This window comes from Vicia villosa, unplaced genomic scaffold (genome assembly GCF_029867415.1).
Source record: "Vicia villosa cultivar HV-30 ecotype Madison, WI unplaced genomic scaffold, Vvil1.0 ctg.003183F_1_1, whole genome shotgun sequence".
Lineage (NCBI taxonomy): Eukaryota > Viridiplantae > Streptophyta > Magnoliopsida > Fabales > Fabaceae > Vicia > Vicia villosa.
Window position 1 is genome coordinate 98,534 of NW_026706132.1, and position 12,665 is coordinate 111,198.

Sequence of the window (12,665 nt, forward strand, 5' to 3'; positions counted from 1 at the left end):
TTGAAGATGGAAAAGGACCTAGTATTTGGGATACTTTCTCTCATAAATACCAAGGTTGTTATCAATTACTTCTGTATTTCTTTTTCTTTTCTTTCAATTATGAAAATAGGAGTATTATATTGTCAATGTGTTAATCTTTTTATGTTCATTTGTGCAAAAAAATCTCATCATACACTATGTATTTGACCTAAACGGTTTTTAATTTGATCCCGATCTATTTGAATATTTGCAAGTAATAACTTTAATGTTGAAGTTATTGTTTGCTCTAGTATGTATCATCATAAAACCTTGTTGATTCTGATGCGTTTTGTTTGACTTTTATATGAAGTTATTGTTATGTGCAGGATAATTGGCAGTGAGTAATGTTTGCAATGGCAGATGGTGTGGTCCTTAGCATAGAAAATCTGTCCACACAATATGCATTCACTCTAGTTGGTCTTTCGGTTATCGAAGTGATCACATCAAGCATAATTGTTGTTATAGGTATCTCTCCCTTGACATTACATAATCAGTAAAAAAATTATTATATTGCTAACAAAGATATGCAGCAACTTATTTTAATAAGCATTAGAGAAACGACATAAAGCTGAAATTCTGTTGTATTAACTTTATTCCATTTGTCGCAGGAACAACATTGAATTAATTTTTAAATGACAAGATCAATAAAGCTAAGATTCTTTTCCCAGGAGTTGGGTGCTTTTTGGTTGCAATTTGTCTAGGCTATGTCTAAGCTCAAGGATTTTTCAAATGGTCAAAAAGATGCACCCTTGTATGTCTTATTTTCTTACAGTTTGCCTAGGTATGACCTTCCTCTGCATTAGAATCTGGAGTTTTTGATTATTGTAAATGGAGAGATTTGAGAGTTGGAGATATAGTGAAAGTTGAAAAGGATGAGTATTTTCCTGCTGATCTTATATTGCTTGCGCCGAATTACGATGACGCGATTTGCTACGTCGATACGATGAAGGTTCTTCAAAGCGTTTTCATCAACCAGGATTTGAATATGTATTACGAGGAAACGGATAAGCCAGCGCACGCTCGTACGTCGAATTTGAACGAAGAACTTGGTCAAGTTGATACCATACTTTCTGATAAAACAGGAACATTGACTTGTAACTCTATGGAGTTTATCAAGTGTTCTATTGGTGGAGTTGCTTATGGAAAAGGATTTACGGAAGTCGAGAGAGCTTTATCAAAGAGAAAAGATTCGTATTTCGGCCGCAAGTTGAAAGAGGAAGACACTACTAAGGCTGTGAAATCGAAGTCGAAGATTAAAGGATTTAACTTTATGGATGAAAGGATCATGAATGGAAATTGGGTGAAACAGACTAATGCTAATGTGATACAGAATTTCCTAAAGGTTTTGGCTGTATGTCATACTGCAATACCTAAAGTTGATGAAGCAACCGGTAGCATTTCGTACGAAGCTGAATCGCCGGATGAGGCTGCTTTTGTTGTTGCAGCCAGCCAATTCGGATTCGAATTTTATGAAAGAACAAATGCAGCTATTTCAGTTCATGAATTGGACCTCGAATCAAATGTGAAATCAGAAAGGTATGGTTATTATTCTTGTTTGTAAGAAGCTTAACTTTTTCATGTCTCATATGTACTAAAAGCATCATTTGATTTTCATTTTTCAGGTCTTATAACCTTTTGAATGTATTAGAGTTTACGAGTGCACGAAAACGGATGTCCGTAATCGTAAGAGACCACACTGGGAAACTACTACTACTTAGCAAAGGTGCTGACAGTGTCATGTTTGAGCTACTTGGAAAGAATGGAAGAGAATTTGAAGAGCAAACTAAGTATCACATTAACGAATACGCCGATTCTGGTTTAAGGACATTGATACTCGCGTATCGTGAACTCGACGAGGCAGAGTACAATCAGTTTAATAAAGAGTTGACAGATGCGAAAAACTTAGTGAGCGCGGATCAGGAGCAGATTGTAGAGGATATATTGCAAAAGATTGAGAAGGATTTGATTCTTCTTGGTGCTACCGCAGTCGAGGATAAACTACAAGACGGGGTTCCTGAATGTATTGACAAACTAGCACAGGCTGGGATTAAGTTATGGGTTTTGACAGGTGATAAAATGGAAACGACAATTAATATTGGGTAAGTTTGAAGATTATATATAGATAAATTTTGATATTGTATATTTGCGAAATAAGAATATGTAACTAATTTGACATATGGATTTGGAATAGACTTTAGTTTATGGGAAGCTAAGGCAGATCAATGCAATGAATGAGAATAAGTGAAATCTGATTTTGTGAACTTGTTAAAAACAGGGGATAAATACAGTGATACACTTAATGTTGTGCATACAGTCCCTGAAATCACTATTAGTCTCCTAATATGCAGTAACTTTAGATTATTTAGTTGCATCTTATAAATTATCAAGTTCGTTTTCTAATGTCAATGTCGATTGCCTAACAATTGAGTTGGAAAACTGAACATAAGCAGATAATTGATTCATCCTGTTATAGATGCATTGAAGCTTAGTTTGATTCAGCACTTTGCATTTGGATTATTAGGTGAAGTAGGTAGTATACATTAGGCCAAAATTTGGTCCCTGATGTCGATCTTGTTGGAATCAGTAATTAATTCTTCATTTTCAAATTAACGAAAATTGTTACTTTCTTACTGATACTGGTTCTAATTAATGATAGTTAGTTTTAAAATTACCAAGATTTCACTATACTGAAGGTAATTGATAATTCTTGAAAATTAGGGGTTGGAGCTACAATAGGAGTTGGAGTGTATATTCTCATTGGAACCGTTATTAGGGAGCAGGCAGGACCAACACTTGTATTATCACTCTTTATTGCAGGAATAGTCGCAGCACTATCAGCTTAAGTTGTTGCTGGTGGCATAACCCCAAATCTGGCACATGTTCTCTTTTACTATCTTGGTCCCTGATTCTATGATATACTCTCTCCTAAGATTTATGTTCCTGTAAATAAATTGATTAATTCTATGTTTATGAATTACATTTGGGAAGATTAACATGACAATCCGAGGTAGGGGAGCTAGACGGAGTCAAGAGAATGATTGCAATCAACTTCAGCCTTCACCTTTGCGAGGTATATTATTTGGATCAGATGCAGTCCTTTAATAGAGTTCTAGTTTAGTGCATTGAGTTTTAAATACAATTCTAGATTTTAAAGCATTAAAGCATAAGCAGAATTTCTTGTGTAAGATTCTAAGTATATGGAATAAAACTTCATATGATGAAATATTTGAATTTATTAGAAAATAGGATAATTGTTTAATTTTAATTATTTATCTTTGTCATGATTCTTAATGTATTTTAAAATTGTTTAGAAAATAGGATAATGAGCAATTTAATTTTAATATTAGTAATATTCTTCAATTAAATAAAAAAGTAAAATTATAAATTTATTATATTTTAATATAATAAAAAATATTATTTTTTGTTGTTTTAGTGACAGTTAAAAGAAAATAATCCGTAGGTATAGTTATTATTATTTGTAATATTCGCATAACATATAGTGACATTCATTGTGACCGTAGGTAAACACTTAACCGTAGCTAAAAGTTTTTGTGACATTTGATTTGGCGTCACATTACACCCCCTTAAAGTTGACGCCAAAAGTGAATGTCACTCAAAGTTATATACACATTTACCTACAGATTATTGACTTTTAGTGATAATTTTTGAGTGTCACTAAAAGTCAATTTTCTTGTAGTGTACTCCCGTCACTTTTCTTCTTTTTTTTTCCTCTCTCTCAAAGATGGGTGATTTATGATCAATTTTGATCCAAAATCACCCCTTCAAATCGTTTTTGTTTATCTATTACTTAAATAAATGCTTTTCAAACCTTTTTTTTTTTTTGTCTTTTTTGTGATTTCGTGGGTCATCGTTTGTTTTGATTTCCCATATTTCTGTGGTGTATTTTGATTTCTCGTCTTTGTGTGGGTATTTTGTTTTTCCGTTTTTGTGCGGTGTTCATTTGTTTCAGGTTGAAAGATTAGTTTCGATCTAGTGCATATTCAATCAATGACTTTGGTGCCGTCAACGCTACAGATCCGGAAGCATGAATATTTCGGACATCTCAATACAGTTAAAACATTAATATTTGTAGGCATATGCAATTTGCCGTTTTATACTATTAACATGGATGCTGTGGATTTGTTCGCAGATTCATCCTTTTGTTTTTGGCAATTTTGAATTTGTATTGCAACAATGTACTCTATCAATTTAAATGAATAATATCATTTATTTTCTGTAAAAAAAAAAAAAGCATATTGCTATTTAAAAAAAGAAAAACATTCCTAGTATTAACTAATCATTTCAAGCACTAATAGACATTATTTTTACTAAAATTTCCTTTAGCAACCAACATGGACCAAGCGCATTACAATATCATTTATTTATCTACTTATCTTTTCTTTTATATTTGTTTTAACTTGTGGGTCTCACTTAAGAGAAAACCCAACAACCATGCATTGATCATTCAAATTTAAGTCCTTGGTCAAATTAAATAATATTATTTAATTCAAGTCTTTAAGAAATTGTAATTAATTAAAAAAGAGTCATAGTTTTGGGTGTTTCTTAACTGGATCTTATGCACCAAGATGCTGTCATAAGCATTGTTTTACGCTTATGGTAAGTATTGGCTTGTAATTATAGTAACTTTTTTGGTCTTTCTAAAACAAAAAATTTGGCCATTCTTTAATTGAATTTGTTGGCCATTCTTTAAAGATCTCTAGTCAACTTTTTAATTCAAGTTTATCATCACAAAGTGACTATATATTACATCTCATACTCATCATAATTGCTCATTACCATTAACACATAAGACTGAGAAAGTAGTGTTGTTTGATATGGAGACCACCTGCATCTGCAATCCAACTTCAAGTTCTCACAATGGCGTTGGTATGATTTTTTCTTAAATTCAATATTAATTCATTTTCTTTATCATATAGTATAATTTTTGACATTTTTTTGACAATAGGGTTAATACCCTTTTTCCCATTCCATTTGGGACGATGTGTTGGCTTTTTAATTAATTTTTAATGATGGTGAATCTTTTAACACAAAAACTCTACATACTTATATTCTACTACCACTAGGCTACATGTTTTTTTGCTCGAAATATTTTTTCCCCAAATATATTTATAAAACAGTTTCACATTAAACTTTATTTTTGGGTTAATTTAAATATAAAATTATTGTAATAGTTATTTTAATAATATTATTGCATTTATAAAAATTCATTTTTAATGAACCTATTTAAAATAAATGAATATAATATTATTGAACTAAATAAATTATATTTGGCATTTTTTAATCTAAAATTAATAAATATTAATACGAAATTAGCGTTTTTTATAAGTTTAACCTAAAATTTAATTTGCTACTAAATAATATTTGTGTAATTTTAATACGTGTAAATAATATTTATGTAATTTTAGTTTGTGTAAATAATATATTGGGTAAATAATTTGTGAAATCATAAATTATTTATTATTAACCAATTAATTATTTCCGCTTCAATTATTTTCATAAACATTATTACTAACTGAAATTATATTTAACGTTTTTAAATTTAAATTAATAATAAAAAATTATTAAAAAATAATTAATAATAATTAACTCTTATTTTTTAACTTTTAATTTATTATTAATTATTATTAATAATTGTTTTAGTTTTAGATTTCTTTTATTATTGTGTAACTCTTTCAATTATAAAAAAAGAACGTTTATAACAAAAAAACTTTTCAATTTATTGTAGGTTAATTACACTTAATTTACTTTTTAATTTATTTGTAGATTTTTTAGATACGGTATATTTATTATTAATTATTATTTTTTTAATAATTATTTCTTTCAATTTAATATTTATTATTTTTATGTTAATTTTATTATTAATTATTTTTTAATTTTTACTTTTAGCTTAATGAATTTTTTTATATAATTATATATTATAAACCAATTAAATTTATTTAGGCCAAAAATAAGATTTAAATCTACTTAAAGCTAATGCTAATAGATTGACCAAAGTGTCAATTATGCCCTTTCGTCTAAAATAATTTACATTACATTTGGACATTTTAGTAACTAGCTAAATAAGTCTTCACCTTTCAATCATCATTGGACACTTGACAACCTCAATTATTTTTCTTCCTAACACACATCTTCGCTCTCTTATTTTAAATTTCTAATTTTTTTCACATTTCATTTTCTCACACTTTTTTACTTTCATTTTAATTTTTCTCCATTTACTTATTTTCACAAAAAATATTAATAACGTATTTTTTAATTTTAATAAAATTAAATATTTATTTATCTTACGGGCCACTATCAACACAATAGTTAATTTATTTTAATCGATCATTACACATTTTCTCTATCTTAATTAAAATTTCAAATTTCTCACACTTTCTTATTTTCATTTTAATTTTTTTCTATTTAGTTATTATCACTAAAAAAAATATTTTTTAATTTTAATAAAATTAAAATTTTTGTTATCGGACGGATTACTATCAACACAATATTTATTTTATATTAATCAATCAATATTTTAATTTGAGAGATAATATTCTTATTTTTATGACGGGTCACTATCAACACGATTTTTTATATCGCATCAAATAAATTTTATATCGCATCAAATAAATTTTTTATTTCACGGGTCATTATCAACACAATATCTTTTTTATTTTAATCAACAATTCCTATTAATTGATAGACAATTTTTAATTTTTAAATGTTAAAATTTCATTTTTTTATCTTCTTCTTACAGATTCTTTTTTTATATGATTATTTGATATAATTGAATTTATATAATCATTTTTCATTTATAATTAAACCATTCATTTTAAATTTATATGTATTTGATTAAATTTTATACAATATCAAATAAATATACCCGTGCGGAAGCACGGGTATCTTACTAGTTACTATTACAATAATTTCATTTTTAAATTAACCCGAAAATAAAGTTTAATGCGAAACTATGATATAAATATATTTGGGGAAGAAATTTTCAAGCAAAAACATGTAGCTTAATGATGCTGCAATTGCCGCTGCTTTGGAAGCTGTTGCTCAGACCATGCAGAATCACCCTAATACTGGAATGATTGATGAGTTGCGTAGCTTGAGTACTTTTCAAAGAGAGAATCCGCCTACCTTCAAGGGTAAGTATGATCCTAATGGGGCGCAAGAGTGGCTTAAGGAGATTGAGAGGATCTTCAGGGTGATGAACTCTTATGCAGCGCATAAGGTACGTTATAGTATTCATATGCTGGCTGGAGAAGTTGATTACTGGTTGGATGACACTCACCAAAGGTTGGAGGCTATTGGCGAGGTGATTACTTGGGTTGTGTTCATGAGGAAGTTCCTGAGGAAGTATTCAACCGTCACTGAGTACGCTGCTAAGTTTGTGGAACTTGTCAAGTTCTACCCACAGTATAGTGCAGAGACGATTGAGTTTTCCAAGTGTATTAAGCTTGATAATGGGTTGCATCCGGAGACCAAACGGGCGATTGGGTATCAACAGATCCGTAGGTTTACGGAGTTGGTGAACAACTATTAGATTTATGAGGAGGACATTATTGCTCATTCAGCTCATTACAAAGGTCTGAACGAGAAGAGAGGAAAACCGCATCATGATGTAAGAAGCCTTATGATACTACTGCTGAAAAAGGGAAATAGAAAGTTGCTGAGGGGAAAAATCAAGTGGGGGAGGAGCTCATGCTCCTGTCCGATGTTATAGGTGTGGTGAACAAGGTCACTGTTCCAATGAGTGTGAGAATAAGGTGCTTAGATGTTACAAATGTGGTAAGACCGGTCATCGTGTTTTTGACTACAAAGACGATGGTCCAACTTGTTTTAATTATGGTGAACAGGGACATATCAACACTCGGTGCCACAAACCGAAGAAGGATGTTAATGCTGCCAAGACCAACGGTAGGATGTTCGCTTTGAGTGGAGCAAAGGATTCCAAGAAGGACAACTTGATTCGAGGTACTTGTTTTATTAACAATATCGAATTTGTTTCTATTATTAGTACTGGTGTTACTCATTTGTTCATTTCGCTTGATTGTGCTACTATGTTGGGATTGCAATTGTCTTCTATGGATGGTAGTATGATAATAGATACTCCTGCTAGTGGTTCTGTTACTACTACTTTTGTTTGTAAGGGATGTCCTTTGACTATCTTCGATAAGATTTTCGTGATGGATTTGGTGTGTCTACCCTTGCACCAAATCGACGTGATTATAGGAATGAACTGGTTGGAGTTCAACTATGTTCATATCAATTGTTACAATAATACGTCGAGGTTCCCCAAGTTCGGTGATAATGGAGAACTGATGTTGTTGACTGCTAAGCAAGTGAGTGGGTTTATTAGAGATGAAGTTGTGATGTTTGCAATGTTTGCGTCGTTGCCAAGTGACTGTGAGGCTGCAAGTGTTGAACTTTTAGTTGTTTGTGAACTTCCTGAAGTGTTTCCAGATGATAAGTGGTTTGCCTCCGGAACGTGAAGTTGAGTTTTCTATAGATTTGGTGTCAGGTACGAGTCCAGTATCGATGGCTCCTTATATAATTTCGGTGTCTGAAGTGAATGAATTGAAGAAGCAATTGGAAGAAATGCTCGAAAAGAATTTCGTTCGATCGAGTATCTCCCGTGGGGTGCGCCTGTGTTTTAGTCAAGAAGAAAGATGGAAGTATGAGGTTGTGTGTGGACTACAGGCAGTTGAATAAAGTAACTATCAAGAATAAGTATCCACTTCCTGGGACGAAAATTCATATTTTCGAAAAATGATTTCAAAATATGGAAGCTTATATTTAATTATAATTTTTGAGAATTTTATGAAATTTACTGTGCACGTTTGGGGTAGGTTTAGAAGGCATTTTATATGCAACTTGGTTTTGTGAATTCTTGTGCTTCGGTACTTGATTTTGGTGAATGTTGTTGTGTTGATTGATAACATGATTGAGTGCGTATTGAGTGCAACCTTATGTTGTGCTCCGGTTCCAAATGGGAATTGATCCCATGGTGGGGATCTTTGGAGAACAATGACGGAGTCATCGGTGATGAATTGGTACCACATGCATGAGTCCATTGTTGTTGCATTGCATTATTGTGATGTTGTGTGATTTGATGACATTCGAGTATTTGTGATGTGAAATACTTAAGTGATAATTATGATTGAATCATGAGGTGATGTTGTGAATAGGTGATGATGTGCAGGTGTGGGTAAGTATGCGTATATGATGGATACGTTGTATTGGTATATGTATGATTGGTTATTTGTATACAACTACTATATCTATTCCTTATGTCTTATACAATATTTATGAAATACTCACCCTTTCTGTTTGAATATTGCCTCCACGTGGGTAACACGCAGGTAATCAGTAGTAGTCCGTTGAGATTAGAGGATAGCTTCATGGCGTCCAAATACCGTTTGTTTAGATTGAAAGGAGTCTTGCTCTGATACGTAACATCGGGGACGGGTTCGTTATGTTCTAGAACTATTATGTTCACTTTGACTATTTGAATTTATTTGCATTTTGATGAATTACCTTTCTTGAGATTATGATATTTTGAGTTATGACTCACGAACTATGAGGTTTAATTGATGTGTTATGAATAGTATTAAAGATGTTTTAAATTGTAAATTCCACTACGCGATAATCTGTTTTGCAATGCGATGATAAATGAAATTACTTTTAAATAAATGATGAGAACCCGTATTACAGAGTAGGACTATTGTTTGCGAAGTTTATATGATGATGTAACACCCTTGTTGGTGATTGTATTTTGGTTTAATTCGTATTATATTGTGAATATTCCTTGTGGGTTGTGGGTTAGAAGGGTGCTCAAAATGAAATAAAAATACTTTGATCCTTTTCATGCTTTCATATAATCAACACACATAAAAGATTAAGCATAATAAAATCCAATTAGAACAAGAGTTGTGGTCTCCAACATATCTGAACAATGGAAAGCCACCTCACAAAAAGGTGGAAACTAAAGTGATTCACAAACAAACAAGTATAAAAAAGAATGAATTTCATAAAATTTGTAAAAAGCCTAAGTATCATGAATATGCTATAGTCTAGAAAGCGATAAACAGATACCTTAGACATGTACTAAACTTTAACAAAATCAGTACCATACACTCGCGTAAGGGTTGTAGTTTAATTTGGATTTTGGATGGTTAGGGCTTTTGGTTTTGAAACCCTGATCTAGGCCATTTTAGGAGGATTTAAGGCTTTTGGTGGCCGGATTCGTGATCTACGGCCCAAAAGAGGGGGTTCTGTTTGGGGGTAGTGGTCATCGGAGAAAACTGATGCGCATAAGTTGATGATATGTTAGGGTTTTCTTTAGAGAGAAATAGTTGTTATGAATAGCGACAAATACTCTCGTTTATATATTAAAAAAATATTACTTTTCACCACGGTTGACAAGACGAACCGTGATGATATATTATTTACATAATGAAATTTCATAAAGAAATGCCAGTGTTTAACCATTTAAAAAATTTTAAATATATATATATATATATATATATATATATATATATATATATATATATATATATATATATATATATATCACAACGGTTGAACAAAACAACCGTAGTGTATTCTTTTTAAGTTGATGGAAGGCTTGGAAGCAATAGTGAAAAAATTACAAAAAGAAAAGTAGGAACATGAAAGAAAATAATATTTTTAAAATAATAAAATAAAATTGAGGATATTTTAGTAAATATATTAATTTAATTAATATTAAAACTCAGATCCACTACTAGAAAATTCGCTTTTAGTGACCAAATTAGAGACCGAAAAAGCATCAAAATCGGTCACTAAAACGTTTAGAGACCGATTTAGCGACCATTACTTTTCGGTTGAAAAAGTGCTAGTCGCTAAGCTTTTGTGACAAATTTAGTGACCGAAATTTAGAGACCGAATTTGTGACCGAATTTAGTGTTCTTTTTCATAAAATAAAATTAAAAATTGTGATACCTAAGAATTGAACTTGTTAACTTCATGTATTTTAATAACAACTTGCCACTACACCACTTAACAACTATTGTTATATTTTATATTTAAACGTATATACATATAGTTTTTTATAAATATATTATATGTTAAAACAATAAAAAGAAGAAAATTTTAGTAAAAATTTAAAATTTGAAAGAGAATTAAAATCTTTAAAAAAATGGAAAGGAAATAGTAAAATAATAAACAGGACTAAAAATAGAAAAAGAAAACAAAAAATATTAGTGACCGAAATTTCGGTCTCTAATTTATATATAAAAATTAAATTGTATATAAAAATATTTTTCGTGACCGATTTAGTGACCACTTAAAATTGGCTCATGAATATTAAATTTTGGTGGCTAATTCGGTCACTATAGTGACCAAAAATTCGGTCTCAAAATATTGGTCTCTAAATCGGTGGCTGATTTATTTTAGTGACCGATTTAGTGACCTCTTAAAATTTGCTCATGAATATAAAATTTTGGTGGCTAATTCGGTCACTACAGTGACCAAAATTTTTCAGTCACTAAATCGGTCACTAAAAGCGAATTTTTTAGTAGTGATCCCCTCCCCTCCGAATCCCCCGATTCGGGGGAACGCAAAAAGTGTCATTTGGAGGGATTTTGCTCCCCTCCTCCCCCCTCCTAAAAATTGAACCAAACACATTTCATTTTAAATATTCCCTCCCCTCCCCTCGCTTTACCTCGAACCAAACACACCCTTAATGTTAAAGAAGTAAAATACACTACAACGAGGAAGGGCTATTAAAGCGCTTTTTTTGGCCTATAACAGCGCTTTAAAGCGCTGCCAAAGCCAGCGCTGGCATAGGCTACGAAAGCGCTTTTAAAAGCGCTCTGGTAGGCCCCCCTATAAGAGCGCTTTTCTGGAAAAAGCGCTCTTGTAGGCCCCCCTTTAAGAGCGCTTTTCAGGAAAAAGCGCTCTGGTAGGCCCCCCTTTAAGTGCGCTTTTTCCAGAAAAGCGCTGTGATAGGCCCACCTGTGAGAGAAAAAATTAAAAAAAAACGCAACATACTAAAGCGCTTTTGTAAAAGCGCTCTTATAGGGTGGGCTTTAAGAGCGCTTTTTCCAGAAAAAGCACTCTGATAGCCCCCCCTATAAGAGCGCTTTTACAAAAGCGCTTTAGTATGTTGTTTTTTTTTTTTTTTTGCTTTTTTAGTAATCTTTGGCAGCGCTTTTAAAAAGAAGCGCTTTAGTATGTGGGCCTTTAAGAGCGCTTTTTTAAAAAGCGCTTTAGTAGCTAAATGAGGTATTTTAATGTGCAGCCTGTAATTTAATCCTCCCAGTCGACCTGTAATATTTTCGACCTGTAATATGTTTTCAGCCTGTAATATTTTCGACCTGTAATTTATTTTCGACGATATTATTTCAGCCATCGGTAAGACAATATATATATATACTAATATAATACCATTATAATATCCAATATTATATATATACATCATTACAACATCAATAATATTATAGTACTTCAATTCGACACAAATCCTACATGAAAAAGCGCTTAATATAAAAATGACACAAATCCTCTTTTATTTCTTCCAACTTAAGTCTCGGGTATCCAGTGGCACGGAATTCGTCAAGGTACTACAAAACAAAAACAAAATATGAATGATACATTTA

The 12,665-nt window shown here is 31.5% G+C and overlaps 2 protein-coding genes across 2 annotated transcripts; both read left to right on the forward strand.

Moving 5' to 3' along the window:
* The first annotated feature begins 808 nt into the window (after positions 1-808).
* LOC131640516 (putative phospholipid-transporting ATPase 9) lies at positions 809-3,732 on the forward strand. Its single transcript, XM_058910916.1, has 3 exons — positions 809-1,554; positions 1,641-2,117; positions 2,737-3,732. Exons 1-3 carry the CDS (start codon positions 962-964, stop codon positions 2,789-2,791), a joined length of 1,125 nt encoding a protein of 374 aa, XP_058766899.1. The 5' UTR covers positions 809-961; the 3' UTR covers positions 2,792-3,732.
* A 3,352-nt stretch (positions 3,733-7,084) lies between these two features.
* LOC131640525 (uncharacterized) lies at positions 7,085-8,516 on the forward strand. Its single transcript, XM_058910926.1, has 2 exons — positions 7,085-7,521; positions 7,748-8,516. Exons 1-2 carry the CDS (start codon positions 7,085-7,087, stop codon positions 8,514-8,516), a joined length of 1,206 nt encoding a protein of 401 aa, XP_058766909.1.
* Positions 8,517-12,665: the final 4,149 nt, after the last annotated feature.